Raw genomic sequence first — 19935 nt, forward strand, 5'->3', positions numbered from 1 at the left:
CCACCGAGACTCTTCCAGAGTGCGAGGCGGGAATCAAACCCGCAAGCCGAAGGAGTGGGTCCAAAGCCTACGCTTTAGCCCCCACGACCATCGTCCCACTTACTAAAATATATTCTAAACACGTATAAACTGAAAATAAAATTTAAAGAATGATTATTTTCAATTTCAGCTTAATACTTGATGCCGTTGTCAATGTCACTGTCACTTGATGTCAGGATTAAACCAATGAAGCGCTTATCAACTCCATAAGATTTTCATTGTTTATCCTAAGAAGCTGGACACCTAGCCGATAGACGTGCCCATTGGCCAATATACAAACCATATTCTGTTGCGTAAACATTAAAAAAAATTGTGTTAGTGCAACAATCCTTTCTTACTCTACACAAAAGAGTAATCATGTAGCTAAATTTTCATTAATGAACAGCATTCTTTGCAAAATATTTTATTTCATTTCATCACAAAAGGAGAAATTGAAGAAATAGTTTCCATAAAAAGTTCAACAAAAAAAAATTATTTTCCTTAAATAAAATTTTTCTAAATATCAAATTTAAATTGAGGCCTTGGATGGAAGAAGGGTACATAAGCCAAAGAAGCGTTTCGAGAAAAATTAAGGATTAAATATTTGTTTTAGTATAAGTACGTAAAATTTGTACAATGCATAAACTGTATTTTGCAACAGGTATAATAACTTATCTTTTAAAGAATTTATACGCAAAATTATTATTTATTCATGTTAACTCTTTAATATTAAAGTTTAAAAAAATTTGGTTATATGCCCTTTTTCCATAAATGAAATAATATCGTTAAAAAAGTTAATATATCGGTTGTTTTTATTGAAATAAGAAAATTCAGAATGAGTTCTCGTGTTTTTCAATTGCTAGGAAGATCTCGCTATTACTATTACTCACATTTAAAGCTTCTACAACATTTTTTGTAACATTTGATGGCCTTTTTCACGATTTTGGACATTTAATCATTTTTCAGTTTTCTGCTTCTTCCTCAGATTACATGATTTCGTCTTCATTAGCTTTATTAGTTTTTTTTCACGAACACGTTATAATGAAGTGGGGCCTATTAGTTATTTAATTTCACTGAACGCGTTATAGTCGTAGTATCAACAAGTCTACGACTGCAGGAGGTCGAGGCGCGCTGACCTTCTAATGTTTATAACTCATGTAAGCATGCGAATTTTAAAATATCGTTTATATGATATATGCAAAAGCTATGCCTCCTGCGTTTAACGTAATTTGCGGAAAAGGGGAATATAGGCCTATGTACCCTTCTTCCATCCAAAGCCTCAATTGTAATTATTGCGCATTTAGGTATCTATCTATTATAGGATGAGACAGAAGTACAACATACACAAAGAGAACTTCAATTAAATTAAATATTACAAAAAAGTTATGAAATTAATTTAAATGAAACCTAAGATTCCCAATCCTGATATTGCTATTTTCCTAAGCGAGTGAATCCAAAGAGAATTAGAAGAAAATAGAGAAACTTGAGAAATCCTGAAACAATCAATTTTGCGGTTATTCCCGCCAATCCCAGAAAGGGCCGAGTTTATTTCAATTTTTTTTTAATTTACATTTTTTTTCAGTTTTTCAAATTTTTTTCATTAAGTTTTGTTTATGTTATAAATTAAATACAAATACATGATTTCTCGGTACATTATACTTTATATATAGTTTAAACCTAAACTAATAACTAGGCTTCTACGTTTGCTAGAATTCAAATTAAAGTTTTTAATAGTAATCGAACAAATAATTTATTTCATTTTATTTGGCGTTTAAATATTTTACATATTTTATGTTCATTCGAATTTCAAATGTTTTTAACATATAAACAACCATCTGTCTCTGTAATTACACTGTGTAATTACTAATTGCTGAGTTCTCGTAATTGGTTTTGTTTTCAAAAATCGGCCATTCAAATCATTCACAGCTTTATTGTAATCCTCTTCTAAAGAAAACCTAACCATGATATTTGAAAGGTTTTCCGGAGCAGAAGCCAAATCGAACAGTTCGTGAGATGTCGTTATTTAGTCATCGACCGCTAGTTGGATACTTTCTCTCCCTGCTTTTCGTTTAATAGTTTCACCAATATCGTCACACGGACCTTTGCCACGGGCAGTCGCAAAACAATGCCATTCGGCAGGAATGCCGAAATCACTTATATGATAATATAAATTTACAAAGTTTTTGTAGTTTTTAAATTGCTAAGGAGCCCCGCTTTCTCAAAAAACAAAAAAAATGTATAGAGCTTACAATTTAAGAGTTTTTTCGTATTTTTTTTTAAAATTACATTTAATTACAAAGATTTTGAAAAAAACGTCTCGATCGACCAATTTTTAACAAAGTCATGACAATTTGAAAAAAGAACCATTTTTTTTTAATTTACAACTTTTTTTGAGGTTGGTAAAAAAATTTAAAAATTGCCTGAGAATTTTGTTTGTTCGAGTAGAACATAATCACAAAGTTTCAGCAAAATAGAAAGAGGTCGGGTTCAAAAGTGGTCGATTTGGTATGGAATGCCCCATATATAGATATAGCACAGATACATCATAGGTGAAGAAAGTTTGAACACTTGGACCCTTGAGCGCACATGTGTTTCCATTCTACGGTTGGAGGAAGCAGCAGGAAGGCCTGCCGAAGTGCTGCCGGAGTTTGCAGGAGAAATTCGGCAAATCGCGGTTGTGAGCTAATGAAACTTCAGCGGGCAAAAACATACCGGCCGGAGTTTGCAGTAGGTCCTGCGAAGCTCCTGCACGCAGTACACCGAAAAAAATATGTAACTATATTAGTTAAATAATACTTTGGACTAATACGCTTCGCATAAATTAGAACTCAGTAGGTAAAAAAGTCGAACTGGATCTCTTCATTTAATTTGTAATTTTATCGGTTTGAGTATAGAACCGACGCTATAGTAATACCGAATTACATCGATTAAGTAAGTATTGAAATGGAGCAGTTCTTCATGTAGAACTCGCAACATTCATAAGTTGAATATCAGCTGTTCTAATGCAACGAAACAGACACTGTTCCACTTTTGTATCGGGTACGTAACGAAATTTGAATCACAGTGCCTCGATATAGATATACTCGCTATGATTCGCTCCGTTCGACTCTACTGGTTCGAATGAAGACGAACAGAGAGGATCAAACGAATCCGTAACGTAGGAGCTTCGCGTGAGCATTGCGCTGAGTTGAGGCGCCGGACAATATGTGTCCGGAAAAATTAGACAATAATTATTTGAATATCAAATCTCGCGTGCTCTCAAATTTAAACGGTGCACGTAAATAATTATAGTAACAAACATCGTTACTACAATAAAGTCCGAGAGTTAAGGAGTTAAGGATACCAATGCGTGCGTCTACATTTTTGAAAGTAAAATTCATTAAGTGTCAAAAATAACAATTTTGAGCTTGCACATTTGATCCGCTGGAGTCATTTTTATAGCAAAATATTACTATACGACAAATCTCCATTTAATTGTATCGACTTAACGCAAAAACGTGTTATAAACGTTCCTTAAACCAAAATTATTATCACAAAAAATAAATTTCATTCATTTTTAGCAAAAGTTGTTTTTTTGAAAAAAATCGACTTTTGGTAAATATTTTTTTTCTATCATTATTAGTTACAAATGGTGATTTGACGAGCCGGGTGCGCGGGATCGTGCACTAGGTAATTTTTTACGTATTCTAGAAGAACTTGCAAAATTAAAATTTTGCCAACACCCAAAATAACTCTGAATGGTCAGGCGACGACCGGGGTACACCTGATCATGCACTAGTTCCTTTCAAACGTCATCTAGCAGAACTTTTTGGAAATTTAAATTTTGTCCATAACCAAAACAACTATAAATCGTGCACCAGGTAGTTTAACACGTATTCTACAAGAACTTTTTCAAAATTTAAATTCTGCCAACACCCGGAATAACTCCCAATGGTGAGTCGACGACCCGGGTTGGCCTGATCGTGCACCAGGTCCTTTCAAATGTCATGTACAAGAACTTTTTTAAAATTTAAATTTGTTCAATAACTAAAACAATTACAAATGGTGAGTTGAGGACCCAGGTGCGCTGGATCGTGCACCAGGTCCATTAAAACGTCATCCACGAGAACTTTTTTGAAATTTAAATTTGGTTTATAACCAAAATAATTACAAATGGTGCGTCGATGAAGCGGGTGCACAGGAACGTGCACCAGGTATTTGAATATGAATTCTACAAGATTTTTGTCAAATTAGATTTTGTTAATACTGAAAATAACTAGCAATAGTGAGGCGACAACCCGGGTGCGCCGGATCGTGCACCCGATTATTTTATATGTCATCTACGCAAACTCTTTGAAATTTACACTTGTTCACTAACCGAAGCAATTACAAATGCAAAGTCAACGACCTGGGTGCGCAATATCGTGAACCAGGTCGTTTAACACGTATTCTACTAGAACTTTTTCAAAATTTAAACTTTTTCAATATCAAAAATAGCTACTTATGCTGAGGCGATAACCCAGGTGCGCGGAATAGAGCACAAACTCATTTAAAACTTCATATATTACAACTTTTTCAAAATTCAAGTTTTCCCAACACTCAAAATAACTACTAATGGTGAATCGACGAACCGGTTGCCCAAATTTAAATTTCTAAGACTTCTCGTGAATGGTCTTCTAAATGACCCGGTGCAAGATCCGGCGCACCCGGGTCGCCCCTTCACCATTGGTAGTTTTTTGGGTGTTGACAAAATTTTAATTTGAAAGAAGTTCATGTAAAATTCGCGTTACAGTACCTGGTGTACGATCCTGTGTATCTGGGTTGTCGACTCACCATTTGTAAGTGTTTTAACTCTTGACAAAATTTAAATTTGAAAAAAATTCTCGCAGATGACGTTTAAAAGGATCTGGTGCACATTCCTGCGTACATAGTTCTCGTAGATGACCTGCTAAATTACCTGGTGCGCAATCCGGAGCACCCGTGTCGTCGACTCATTTGTATTTGTTTTGGTTATAGGCCAAATTTAAATTTTAAAAAAGTTCTCGTAGATGACGTTTGAAAGGACCTGGTGCACGATCAGGCGCACCCAGGTCGTCGACTCACCATTTGTAATTGTTTTGGTAATTGACCAAATTTAAATTTTAAAAAAGTTCTCGCAGATGACGTTTGAAATGACCTGGTGCACGATCAGACGCACCCGGGTCGTCAAATCACCATTTGTAACTAATGATGATATAAAAAAACTATTTACAAAAAGTAATATTTTGCTATAAAAATGACTCTTGCGGACCAAATGTGCAAGCTCAAAAATCTTATTTTTAAAAATTAATGAATTTTACTTTCGAAAATGTAGACGCACGTATTTGCATCCTTAACTCTTTAAATCCTTAACTCTCGCACTTTATTGTATGAACGATGTTTGTTACATTAATTATTTACGTACTCCGTTTAAATTTGAGAGCATGCGTGATTTGATATTTAAATTATTATTGTTTAATTTTTCCGAACACATATTGTGCGTCGCCTCAACTCAGCGCAATGCTCACGCGAAGCTCCTACGTTACAGATTCGTTGGATCCTGTCTGTTGGTCGTCATTCGAACCAGTAGAGTCGAACGGAGCGAAGCATAGCGAGTATATCTATATCGACGCACTGTGATTCCGTTACGTACCCGATACAAAAGTGGAACAGTGTCTCTTTCGTTGCTATGCTACTACTACTGCTCGAATACTATACACTATCATATTAAATTTGCAAAAAACAATTTCTTATCATCAAAAGGGCATTACATTGACTTTTCTCGTATTCTCTTACTATTATTTATATTATCAGGATATTATAAAATACATATTCTATCAAAAAAATAATGAAGCAAACAAAGTCAATTTCTTGAAATTTTTAAGTTCCTGTTTAGTAATATTTAGAAACGGTTACTACATAAAGCTTTAGTCACGCGTTTCTGTATGATCCTGCAGAAATGTCTAACAGGGTATCTATTTTAGTTTATAATTTATTTTTTCATTAACTAACATACTTCTGCTACCCAAGACAAAACATATTTGCAATAAGGACCGATTTTCGAATCACGCACACGGGGAAAGAAATTCTATTGCAAATTCATGCACTTGACATTACTACTGGGCAGCAGAAATTAACATTCGATAAAGTTTTAATTTCAATTGATTTATGCCTGTAGCAAAAAGCTTCTGAAAAAATCTCGCAATAATAAGCTACAGTGATACCATTGTAAACTGCAACAAATTCCCTTGTTTCACAACTATCCTCAAAAATATATATGCGTTTGTTTGTGATATAAGTGCGTATAATGTTCTATAAAGTATTGATTGATTTATGCAAATAAATATTCAACATATTGAGATAATACGGTTTATTGGTTAAACCAGTAAATGCATTATTTATTCTAATACAGGTAACTACACGGAAAAATCAGATATTGACGGATTTTCGTAAATAATCTGCGAAATTTAAGAAAGAATCGACGATCTTCATTTTAAAATTCTAAAATGATTCAACACTTTTTTCATAAATAGTTACAATAGTCCATAAATAGTATCATTGAAATAACGATTTAATGTTTTATTTTTTTTATCTCGTATCCGAGACCTAGCTACAACCTCGTAAGTTTCAAACAGATACATTTCTTCCAACTATGATTTAAAATCATTTTACCTTTAACTTTTCTTTCATTTTTTAGAGTGATAAATTGTTCCTTTCTTACGTAATAAAGAGCTTTTGTTTTGATTTATAGTGATTGTCAATATCTAGATTGACTGTCCTTCATATTAAGACGCACCAAGGAAGAAGATTATCACATAGAATTAAAAGTTGTGTTCGAGCGATTGCTCTGCTTATCTGATGAAACTTTTCACAGAAATTCTATGATAGCATACGTTTTTTTCTGTTGCGCAACTGATTGTGAGCGCATCATTATAAATAGAGTGCAAAGTTTGACTCACAGAGTAGTAGGTACACTTTCCAGTCATGTCGCACCTTTGTCGTGTATTTGCATTTCTGTGCTTGTTTGGCATCGGGGCCAGTGAGATACAAAATAAAGGGTGGTGGAAGAACACAGTGTTTTATCAAATTTACCCTTGGAGTTTTATGGATTCCGACAACGATGGTGTTGGGGATTTAAATGGTAGGTTATATTTTATACTAAAAAAAATCTGAGTCAAATTCCTTGTATTAATTTGCAGTGCAAATCATACAATAAAAATAATATATAATATATAATTTATTATTAATTAATGCCTTTTATTTCAGAACAAATAAATGTTTTCATTTGTTAATTCAAACTTTTTCATAAAATTATAATAAATAGTTAGAGGTTGACAAATACAAATAATAATTCAGAAATTAGTTTGGTTTATTAGTTCAATTTAGTTTCAATGACGAAATTTTTCTAATCTCTCTCAAAGTTAAAATGTTTTATATAAGAAAAAAGTTGACGGTGATTAAATAAAGAGATTCTCAAGTAGAATAGTCATTTTTTTATGTTTCGGTCATAGGCTTGAAATTCTGCATCCTGAACTTATTATTGGCCAGGATATTTCTTTAATTTAATCGTTTAACATTTTCCATGTTCCAATATGAAACTGTATAATTCTAAGAACCAATATCATATCTAAAATAAATTTATTTGCAATATCTAATCCTGAATTTTTTTACATTACAGAAATTCAATTTTAATTTATTCTATTTTGAAAGTTCTGACTTAAGAATTCAATAGTCATTTAAGAATGGGCGTGATATTGAATCATACGTATTATTGACTTCTGGGAACATGATATAGACGATATTCGCACATTCCTTAACAATTTAAGTTTTTGATAATTTATTTCTAATTAAACAATCATTAAACATATTTTTCAATTTTTGGAGAATTTGCAATTAAACCCATTTAAAAAATTAATATTTGAGAGTGAAGAATTTAATAAATCAAATAACTTAATATTCAAATCTTCATAATTAGAGAATTGAAAATTTGAAAGTTCCAAATTGGTGGAAAGCTTATTCAAATCAAATTCAAATCAAATAGTCTACAATAAAACAATTTAAAATGGAAGCCTAATATTTCTCGCACATAAAAAAGCGTTTAATTTCTGTACTGGACAGTTTCTCCAATTGAGTAAATTTGATTTCGGTATCAAGACAAACGAAGTTACGATAAGTCGAATACCTCTGGCGTAGATCGACTAAAAGAGCCACTGCCTTTGAAGTTGGCCCCTCGTTCAAACACATACTGGTATCTACGCTAAAAACATTATATAGGTTTAGTATTAGTTGAAATGCCTTTCATTTCCTTTAAATTTCTAGAATTCTTCTAACTTCTTTGAAATTTTCTGAATTCCTCAGAGTTCCTTGAATTTGTTCATTCTTCTTAATTCGTTAAATTGCCGGAATTCCTTGACTTCTCTGCATTTTTTAAATTCTTTACATTCTCAGATATTCGCTGAGTATGCCGAAATACTTGAGTTCAACGAGTTCCCTGAAATTCTTGATTTTTCAGAATTCCCTGAACTCATTAAATTCTCGAAGTTTCCTGTATGCCCTGAATTCTCTAAATTGCGGAAATTTCCTAAATTCCATGCACAATCCTAATTCTTTTGAATTCCTCTAAAATCTTTAAACTACTTTAAAGTTCTTCGAATTCAGGAAATTTTCTGAATTCAGAGAATGTCAGGAATTCATCAAATTTGTTCGCAGGGCGGGGACATTATCGTTGCATACTGCGCCAGTGGTTAGCTTCACATAGAAGTTCAGGCGCATTCAAGTGAGCATCTGTCACGACTCGTGTTTCACGTATTTCCTTTCTGAATTCCCATTTATTAAATCTCCTTTGGGCATAACGAATATATCTTTATCACCTGCCTCGCCCTTCATACTCGAATACATGAGGTTTCTCACCACCCATTTACCCCCTATTAACCGCAAGTATGTAATGGTGAACCAAAAAAAAGAAAAAGTCCTTTAGAAAAAAGCTGTACGAAACTTAGTCTGCGCACAAAAAAGCTTCAAAGTTAGGTCTGTATATACAAGTGGTCACTTAGGATAGCTCCTAATCGGTTGATTGGGACTAACTTTGAAGTGTTTTTGTGTACAAACTAAGCTTCGTATGTAGTTTTTAGCTTAAGAACACTATTTAGAGATATTTTAAATCGTAATTAATTGTTTTTCAGGAATAACTAGCAAATTGGAACATTTTCGCGATGCGGGTGTGGGTGCAATATGGTTATCGCCTATTTACAAGAGTCCAATGGTAGACTTTGGGTACGACATTCAGGATTTCAGGGCAATTGACGAAAGGTTCGGAACTTTAGATGATTTCACGACATTAACGAAGGCTGCAAAACAGTTAGGAATTAAGGTGATTAACATTAATTTTATTAGAACTTTCATTATGATGTTAATTCTTGACACAGAAATTTAATGCAATCAATTTCATTGCATCTTATTTTGAATAAAGAAAATTTTCATCGTCCCGTCGCTTATTTTTTTGTCTTATTTTCGTTGCATCTCAAGCAACACCGAATTCGGCTTTCTGTTTACGATCGTAGATGTATAGTAAACTTAACAGACACAATGAATGTGCAAGCTTAATTAAAATAATGTTTTGTCATAATTTTTGTATCAGTGGTATTTTAAACATCATTGCTACCCTTATATTGAAAAATCTAAAATTTCCTTAATGACAAAATGGCGAAAAACGTATTTTCCAGTTTTTTTCAATGCAGATTTGACATTATTTCAGCCTAATTTAGAAAATTATCCGCTAAGTAAGTTTTAATTTAAAAATAATAAATAACTATTTTACTTTCAGAAATTATGTATTAAAAGAGCTATAAAAATACCTCAAAAATGTTTAATATCACATTTTTAGCCGTTTCTTATTTTTTATCGTAAGGAATACATCTGTAGAATTGCCAAAACTGTGATATGTGCTTTTATCGATAGAGAAACAGTTACAAAATGTATGTTTTATAAAAAGTATCATATTTTATTTTCTGTATTGAATCTGATACAAAATTTTTATTGAAGCTTTACAACCTTTAGAAATCTTCACGTAAATGTACAAAATAAATATTTATTCAAAATATGTAGACATTTTTTTAACCGTAAATACATTTTTACGGGCATGTGATAAATATAAAATTATCGCATTTACCAGTTTTAGGTTCCCAGGATTCTTTCCTACAATAATAAATATTTTATCTTAAAAATTTAGGATAAAATTTACTTTGGCTAAATTTTATTAATTTGTGTGGCGCTAAGGAATTAGTATTGGTTTTATCAGTGTTATATTACCCTGGCTTTTTCCCTACAATAAGAAAGATTTTGTCTTCAAAATCTGGGGAATGATAGCGAACATGCTAACGGAGTCCGCGGACTCTTTTATGTGGGTTAATTAAAAAATTTTGATTTGTACATGTATTTTGAGTACAATAATGTTTTTTTGTTATTATCCATAAAAAAGAGTCCAGGGACTTTAGCTACAATATTTCATAGAATCTCCGAATTCAGTTGTAAAAACTTTTCATTTTTGTAAAAAAGAAACCCGAGAGAACTGAACCAGATTGACCACACGATGATGTATCACATGCCCTTAGGCCTTCTTGTGCAATTCTGTTGCACATTTTTTTTCAAGTTTATACTGGTTTAAAAAATGGACTTTCAAATATTAAACAGAGACATTAATCTATATACCATGTGTCTTTCTCTGGCATTCGGTTCTTTTGCCGTTCTCAAAAGTTCGATTCTTAGTCGACAAAAAGTACCCATATTGATTCCTATTATGCTCATTTGAGGGCATGTAATACTTACCAGACTTTCATCTTACTGACTGTTTTCTCCAATCACTTACGTACATACGAATTAAGACTTCGACTTTAATATTTGAGAAATTCAATGAACGGCACTAAAGAACGTATGCATTTTATTTTATTTTCTAAATTTTCAATCTAATATCTCGATTTGCATGGACAAGTGTTATTTTGAAAAAAATTTGGTAAGGTAGGAATCGCCCTTCAAGAATCTTAATAAGATCCCACGTATGATTCCGTATAGGATCACAGAAAAATCAATTGTGACTTTTTGTCGCGGGTAATTTTCAATTAGACAAACTTAGTTAAATTTTTCTGCATCAAAACAAAATTAGATTCAATAGAGTTTACATGGTAACCATGTCTAATTTCGTGCATAAATTTTAACAATTAAAGTTATTTGTTATTGCAGGTAAAGATTACTCTGAAATCACTGTAATGCTTACATTAATTTTTTTCTGTGATTATACTGAAAATCTATGTATCTCTAAAAACACAAAAGTGCAAAAAAATTGATATTTATAAGTGCTGAAAACCCTTTATTCAGAAGTCAAGGAATCTATTGGATAATAATATGTTAATGATTCGAAAGTGATCCTCGCAAAAAATAATTGGTTGCCCTGAAAAGGGCCAATATGTATTAAATGAGAAAAATTACATATATAAATATATTTGCATATAGGTTTAATCCTTCGTTTATAGGCAGCGGATTTTGAAGCATAAACGATTTTTTAAACTAGAGTTATTCCTTGCTAGTGGCGCTGCAGTTCGTCAGTTGACCATTAAGTGGTCCGTCGTGAAAGTGCATACAGTGACAAAACAGCGTTAAACCGCGTTAGTGTTTTCGCAAGTGAGTGAACATTAATTGCTTTGCTTTATTTGGTATTTTCTTGTATTTATATGAGCAAAAATAAAATTTTCATGAATTCTGCAAACTTTACATCACTATAAAATATTCTCGTCTTGCAAGTCTTCATATAACTCAACTTTTTGTAGATGGCGCCAACAGGCCTATATTTTTTCGAAGGTCATAGTCTAAGTTTTAAAACCTGGCAACGATTTTTTAAAATATATTTGGTGCAAAGTTATGCATTTTTTAACATTTATAGATTTTTTGTATATTTATCCCAACTTTTTATTTTGATTTAAAATTTTTTTTAAGATTGACACTAAGAACAATTGAAGTGTTTAGTAGACACTTAAGGAAATAACCGTAGATTTTTCTAGATTTGTTGAAAGCCAAAAGTAGTTCAAAAACTGAATAGAACTTTAAATAACCTGTCTGTAAATAGAAGGTGGGAGAAAGAAGTCTGTGAACGAAGGGTTAAAATTACATAACATTTTTTCAGTACACAAGAACGCCTATATAGGATCGACTGATTTTATCCTTCCAAGAACTGATGGGACGCGGTTTCACAGCCGTTTGGCAGTGTGTGGTAGTGTCAATAATGAGTTGCCACCAGTTTATAATATACTGTTTACGTTTCCAAATATTGCTTTAGTCTCAAGGCCAGTGGGAGACAACTGCCGAAACTGTTCTTATATAGACGTTCTTGTGTATATATAATTTTTTCACATGGACAGCTGCGCAGTGCACTGTAAAAAATTTCGGTTGAAAACCTTGATATCCATGACTTTTGTGAATTCCATAAGTTCCTTGCATCCCTTAAATTTCATGAATTTTGCGAATTTCTTGAATTACATGAATTCCATCAATTCCATAAGTTTCATGAATTACTTCAAATCCATGCATTCCGTAAATTTCATGAATCCTGTGAATTCCATGAATTCTGTGACCAGCATTGGAATGCTGGTCGGTGACTTCACGATTAACAACACTTACAATACATGTATTGCAATTTCATCATTTCAATACCGTGTTTGCACTTTTACCTTACGCTTTTATTGTAGAAATGTTATAGAATTTCAAAATTGTTAACAGTGTAGTTTCTTCTGACTGTTGTGCTAATGATTCAATAGCATTCCTTTCTAGTAAATATTTTTTTTAAATTTATTTCTCAGCAAACTAAGTATTTAGTTTGAATTTTTTAACAGGTTATTTTGGACTTAGTTCCAAATCACACGTCTGATAAACATGAATGGTTTCAACAAAGCTTAGCTGGTAACGAAACTTATAATGGATACTATATATGGAAACCTAGTAAACTAGAGGGCGATCCTCCAAATAACTGGATAAGTGTATTCAGCGGTCCAGCGTGGACTTATAACGAAGAGAAAAAATTATGGTACTTTCATCAATTCGAATATAGACAGCCAGATTTAAATTATGCTAATCCAAAAGTTAAGATGGAAATGGAAGTAAGTTCAGTAAATATGTACAAAAATAAAGAATTATGATCTTCTGCATGGTAGGGCCAGTTGCATGTTAAATAACACTAAATAGGTGTATTTTATCTGGAGAGGATAAGAAAACTTTTTAACCGATTTTCCGAATTTCAAGCTGCACTAAGAAGGTAAAACACCTACAGGGGACAGTGGTGCCAGTATGCGGATATCTTTGGAATGCGAAATAGTGATACCTGTGTATTTTAGGTTGGCAAATAATGTAAGATAACCAAAAATATGCAGGAATCACTACTGCGCTTGCCAAAAATATTCGCGTTCTGACACCACAGATAGGGGAGAGTTGTCTGAAATAGATGATAAAAGCTTCAAGTTTATAATATTGAAACATGTTCATGAAAAAGGACAGTCTTATGTTGCGAAATTGAACATAAAACATTCTTTTTAACGACACGATCGTCGTATTCAGCTACAGATATTGAACCACTATCTGAATAAATCGCCTTTTACAGCACTGGCACTGCTAATTGATAAAAATTACACCTGATCTCACCAAACAAGAATCACGTACGATTACTTTGAAATGTTTCTCTAATAATATTAGTAATATTTTAAAATATATTGTAAAATATACTGCGGCTTTAACCTCAGCCATATTTACCATTATATAACCATCAAACATTAGACAGCTAATTATTACTATTAGATCAATTATATTTACCATTACATATCGCTACTATTAGTAGCCTTGGCATCATTGAGCCGTAATAATATAACATAAATGGCTTCAGCTTAAAATGTACGAATTCTTCAAATTCAGGAAAAGAACACTGACCATAACATCATATCACAGTAAATATTTAGAAATTATTAGAAGTGAAAAGTTACTTCACCATTCCGGAATCACAATTTTTAATTTATTAATTAAATAGCGGCAAGTAAATGGTAAGCTGCATCATAACACCATTCCCTTTTGATAATGTTACTTATAAAAAATTACTACAGATCATTTAATTTAAATATATAGGTTTCTGAATCATCATTCAATCCAGGAACCTATATAGTTCAGGTCATACTCCCTTACACCATTCACTTTTTTTTGGCTACTTTTTCCTAAAATGAAACAGATTACCAAATATTTTGTCAACAAGAAGTAACTGAAATTTATTGGTCTTTATTTACTTTTGGTAATTTTTAGTTCCCTGGAATAGGAATAGCAACAGTTTATTCAGCTATACCATTTTGTCAGTCTAAATCTGATTCGTACCTAAAATTTAATTCATTTTTAAATAAAAGGAAATTCTTTTAAGCTTGAATTTAAGAAGAGATTTTGCTTGCATGAAGGGAACTTTTCTTCGGCTAAACTGACATTACTTTGAATATTTATTAAAACAATATATTTTTTGTCAAGTACGCTTGCAATCTGTGTTTCTGAGACTTGAAACGTATCAATAATAGAAAAAGACTAATAATTTGCTGAATGTCGTTTTCTGTTTATTCAATATTGATAGTGCTTCATATTGTATTTTCGGAGTCTCTTTTGATCAAACCTCGTCAATAATATGGAAATTTTAACCGGAAAAACGTTAAAGGTTAAAACACCTTATTGAAGAAGTTTTCTCTTTTTTGCGGACCGTCATAATTTTCTATACTATACTATTTACCATTTTGTAAAATGATATTTTGTTATCCTTAGGAGGTGATTAAATTCTGGTTAGATAAAGGAGTGGATGGTTTCCGAGTGGATGCTGTACCTCATCTTTTTGAGGATGACGGTCTTAAAGACGAACCTCGCTCAAACGTACCTGATGCAACCGATCGAGACTATACTTATTTAAATCACATTTACACTAAAGATGACCAGCGTACTTACGATCTGGTCCAAAGCTGGAGGAAAGTGCTGGATGACTGGGCAGATGAACATAACGAAACAGAAAAGGTAATATTACACACAACTGATTTTGAAACAAGGTTTTAATCTATGTATAAACATTCCAGACACTTTCATCGTATATTTTTCACCTAGGAGGCAAATTAATTTTTTTTACTCGAGCATGAGTATGCAATAATTAAGCGTAGACGTAGCGTAGACATTCTCGTCTCTTCGTATCTTAGTCGGTTAGACTTTAGAGCATCTGACCGAAAATCGGAAAGACCTCGGATCGAACCCCAGCAGAGCTAAAGAGGATTTTTTTCATAATTTTAAAATTGATATTAAAAAATAAAATAAAATTGATCAAAGACCATATAGAAAAAAATAACATCAAAATTATTAATACATCCCCCTGGTCAAAAACTCTTACATAAAAAATAAATTTTTAAATAATATTTACCCATTTTTCTGTTATTTATGTTAGCTTGATAAAAGTGCTGTATGAGTACCGGGAGGTTGCTGAATATTATTTACAAATGTTTCTTTATTTTGATTCGATAATAGTAAAAATAAAAAAGACGAAAGAAATAAAAAAAGAGAAGAAAGGGGATTAAATTGGTTGCCATCTCATTTTTCCTTCCTCTTTTTTATTTTTGTCCACAATTTTTTCCTTTTGTAAGAAAGTTTTTTTAAGAGGATCTATTTTGAAATTACAATAGGAACATTTTGTGTTGGTGGTCCAAATTTGCTCTTTGGAATTTTTTGTTTTATTTTCAAGAATTCTATACACAATTTTAGTGGTTGAATGGAAACCTTTTGTACCAGTTTTAAGAAAAATAAGGATTTGTAATCAAATCTAATGTTATATCATACAAAATAAAAAATGTTTTTTATTTAGTTTAGTGTAATAGATATAACTTTCCAAAGAATAATATTCTGGGTTCATGCGAGAAATATGATGCAAGCAAGTGTTGAGGATTTGGAAAAACTTCACAGAAAAAACAATCATTTAATTTAAGTCAATTATTGGGATTATTTTAAACTGGAACAAACAGAAGTATATGAAACCTGAAATTAAGAATGAATCTTAATCATTAAAGTAAGCAAAATAAATGACTGAAATACAGTCAGTAAAGACCTGAAATTCAGGTAGTGAAAATCTGAATTTAAGACTATGTTTAGCTGAAAAGGTAATTTATGGTTGAGACGACTGTCAATTAAGGACTCTCCTTGGTGAAAGTAAGTCGTTTTTTATACTGAAATTATGGATTTCCTCACCTCCCCTCTCGTAACACGCGAGCCCTAATCTGAAATCACATAAATTATAAATATCATCTTTATAAAACCTCTTCGATTTTCTATAAATTCGCAAGTAGAAAACTTTGTCTGCACCAAAAATCTCAAAGGCTCTCTCTTTTATTTATGTGAAAATCATTATACAATCATACTTCTCGAAGACAATCATGACAAAGAACAATGTGCGTTCCTGAAAAGTCTAACTTTACCCAATACAATTTTAGATAAATATAAATCTCCAGTAATATTCGGGAATTTTAGAGATTTGATTAGGACAAAGCGTCACTTGAAACCCGAAATAGATTTTTAGAATCGGAGCAGAATACCAAGACCACATTACGATCATGTTTCAGTTAACCTGTAATTCCGTTAGGCAAGTACAAATTTTTCAAGTAGATTTTAACTTGAATTGCCCACAATAAAAACATGCTGAAGTTGAAACTTTCGTCTTCAGCACGTCTGACTTTTGAGAAACATGAGAGACATGAGCCACACATTAATTTATCTATTTATTTATAAACCTCACAGCAAAAAGAGTACTTCATTTAAGTCCAAAATTCGGCTTATTTTAAGGTGTCACAGAAAAAGCACAGGCAATCTGAAATTAAGAATTACATCTAAACATTAAATTAAGGTGATTAGATTATATATATATATATATATATATACACACACATATATATATATATGTATACTAAAATCTAATGTAACCTTAAGTTAATACTCTATTCTAACTAAAATTAAGGGTAATATTTTAAGTAAAAACCAGAAATTTCTCACGCCTTACCGACGCTCCTCAGCTGTTCTTATATAGTTATTTGTTCTAGAAAATACACGAGTTGCATTCTAATTTGTAAGAAAATAGAAAAACAGTAGGAGAAATGGAAAAAAACGGTATAAAGGGGGAAGCTGCGGTCCAAAATCTTGGGAAAATTGCGTTCCGTAATGTACTGAAAGAGAGCCCACGTTTGCGAAGCAAAAAGTTTCGTAATAATTAAATTATTGTTATAGGTTTAAAAATCAAAATATTGTCTGAAAACTGGAACTGATTTTGCTGCAGCACTTGTTTAAATCCTTGAAACTTATAGCGCATTTGTTTATCCTGCACAGGTGTACTCCAAGAGCACTCCGTTCACTCCTTCTTAATTCTCACGCAGACATGCTTCGGTGCAGACCAGAGTGCACCAGTGCAGAATAACCGAATACGCTATAAAACTCCACGAATTATAAAAACATAGTAGCATAGCCCTGATACTGACCACAACGCGACGTGGAGTATTAGAGTAGGACGCGTCTAGAATAAATGGCCACGCGCAGTATAGTAGCGCCAGCGTTCTGTAACGGCATGTAAAGTAGTATGAACCAGAAATTCAGGAAGATATATTCCTTTATTTTAGGTAACGAAAGTAACACGGAGAAACTTTCAGTTATAAAATTTGATAATATAATATGTTTTTCACAATACGACTATAGCAAGCCAGGATATAGAGTCATTATTGCGAGAATTACTGTTGGGAATATTATAGAGAGACTGTAAAATTTGCAAAACACAATAGTAAAGACATTCTATCTATACTCATTCTACACATTTCTCATTTTTCCCATATATATATTAAAGTTTGACACACTATACATAATGGCAATTATAAAGTTTGTAGTATATTTAAAAATGAAATGGAGAATGTACTTCTTCGTATAGCCGCGGCAATAATACTACTTTCTCGGCTATATCCCAAATTGCCATCGAACTTTTGGGATCCATGACAAAAAGCCCGAACGACAAAGCGCTCGCCCAATGAGAGTGGCGGTCCGTGAAAAAGGCCCGTAAATCAAAGAGCGAGTAGGGGCGTGTTCATACATATATCCATTGCGATGAAGCGAGTCCTTCTCTGATTCGCGGGCCTTTTTCACGGATCGCGACTCTCATTAGGCGGGCGCTTTGTCGTTTGCGCTTTTGTCACGGAACCAACTTTTGTAAAGATATATATTATACTGCCCAACTTTACGACAAGAGTTTCTCCATGTATGCATTGGAGACAAGTTTTTATGTCTTGATGAAATACATTTATATGTTGAGTCGAATTTGTATGTCTCCAAGGCTAGCAGTTTATAACATCGAATATTTACCAGACCAGACTAAAAATGTCATTGTAACTCATGAAAGCTAATCTGAAGAACTGAACCCGAGCCCAGCGAAATCGCGGTAAATTTTCAGCCACAACCACGTCTCACGGCCGTGAGTTGGATGGTTAGATTCTGGAACGAAATCAATACGACGATCTGGCAAAAGTCTCATGCACCTTGAGGACACGGAGCGACTTAAGGACGACCTTCTTCTGCATTTTTCCCGCAAGTGTTTGAGCATATTGTTCACACGCAGGGATGCTTTTCAGGTTACTAACCAGTAAAAGCTTGGCGCCTATAAGAACGCCGATGATAAGGATGATTAGTTCAACAGAATATTCCGGGTACAATGACCAGTATATGCGGCACTTCTCATTCTCGACAATTGACTCGATTTCCCTAGGATCATTTAGAGGAGCGATATTAAGGTGAATGCCGTAGGAGTGACAGAGATGGTAATAAAGTACTCTTAGTGCCGCATTGTGCCTTTGAATGTAGGTCGTTCCCGCGTGTGTTGGACAACTAGATAGTATGTGAGCTAAATGCTCGGGGTGTGCATGGCACGCCCTGCAGCTATCATCGGGAATGTCTTGGCTCAAAATGTGGCGACGTTATGTTAAGGTGGAAATGACACCGTCTTGACATGCTTAAATGAAACCCTCCGTGTCAGACTTCAATCTAGGTGATTTAAGGAAAGCAAATTTAGCTCAAACGACATTGACTGATCCTTCACATTTATGTGGAAGATACCGTGCATCCTTTTATCTAGGAGCTGTTCACGAAAGTTTTTCTCTTGTGCTTTCTTAATCCAGGCTTTCAGGAGTGAGTACTCGAGATGGATTAGATTTGATGCATTTTGCTCACCCCTAATACTGAAGTCAAGTCCGAGTGTTTCAGCAGCCTACTCCGCTGCTTTGTACAGAAACGCTCCTTTGCCCACTTCATCGTGCTTCCTGACCACTTTAAGAAGAGAGTCTCTTCCATTTGCGTCTTTATGTACTGTACCCAGAATAATCCTCTTGTGAAAATGTTCAAGATTCAATATCCGGGACCATTTTGACGACGTGAGATGTAGAGTCGCGGAACAGAAGACTTAAGATGCATGCTTTTGTTCATGTGCATAACCTTTCGTGTTCCGATATCAAGTTCGTTCTTGGTCCATGGTACCACTAAAAAAAATAGAGTGCTAACGAGACGGCAAGCCATTTCGTTACAGATACTTTGTTCCTCGCCGACAGTTCGGAAGACCAAATCTGCCGGATGGAACGATTTTATCTGCTTCGGGGATTATTCTTTATAGATGTCACATCCTGAATGCGGCTTTGTGGCACGCCCAGGTATGTATATGTCTCTTCAGCGCACAGGTGTCGTATAGCGCTTCTATCGACGAGCTCAGGGTCTTCAGAGATGCCATTAAGTTTTCCTCGCTTTAAATAAACCTTAGCGCATTTGTCTAACCCAAATGGCATTCGTTTTTCCTAAGTATATGGTTCAACAATC

The 19935-nt window shown here is 33.4% G+C and overlaps 2 protein-coding genes across 4 annotated transcripts in view; one reads left to right on the top strand and one right to left on the bottom strand.

The window, feature by feature from the left end:
- LOC117182227 (calcium/calmodulin-dependent 3',5'-cyclic nucleotide phosphodiesterase 1-like) overlaps positions 1 to 19935 on the bottom strand; it is a 1276250-nt gene that overhangs the window by 406871 nt on the left and 849444 nt on the right. The window lies entirely within an intron of this gene.
- LOC117182228 (maltase 1-like) overlaps positions 6971 to 19935 on the top strand; it is a 30804-nt gene continuing 17839 nt past the window's right edge. Inside the window, exons 1-4 of one of the 3 annotated variants that reach the window (XM_033375313.1) lie at positions 6971 to 7156; positions 9198 to 9385; positions 12894 to 13157; positions 14839 to 15081. In XM_033375313.1, coding sequence (XP_033231204.1) covers positions 7000 to 7156; positions 9198 to 9385; positions 12894 to 13157; positions 14839 to 15081 — 852 coding nt within the window. In that variant the 5' untranslated portion in view covers positions 6971 to 6999. The remainder of the gene's footprint in view (positions 7157 to 9197; positions 9386 to 12893; positions 13158 to 14838; positions 15082 to 19935) is intronic. The other 2 variants (XM_033375311.1, XM_033375314.1) reach the window with 2 other exon arrangements.

The sequence above is a fragment of the Belonocnema kinseyi genome, chromosome 10 (assembly GCF_010883055.1).
Source record: "Belonocnema kinseyi isolate 2016_QV_RU_SX_M_011 chromosome 10, B_treatae_v1, whole genome shotgun sequence".
Classification (NCBI taxonomy): Eukaryota; Metazoa; Arthropoda; class Insecta; order Hymenoptera; family Cynipidae; genus Belonocnema; species Belonocnema kinseyi.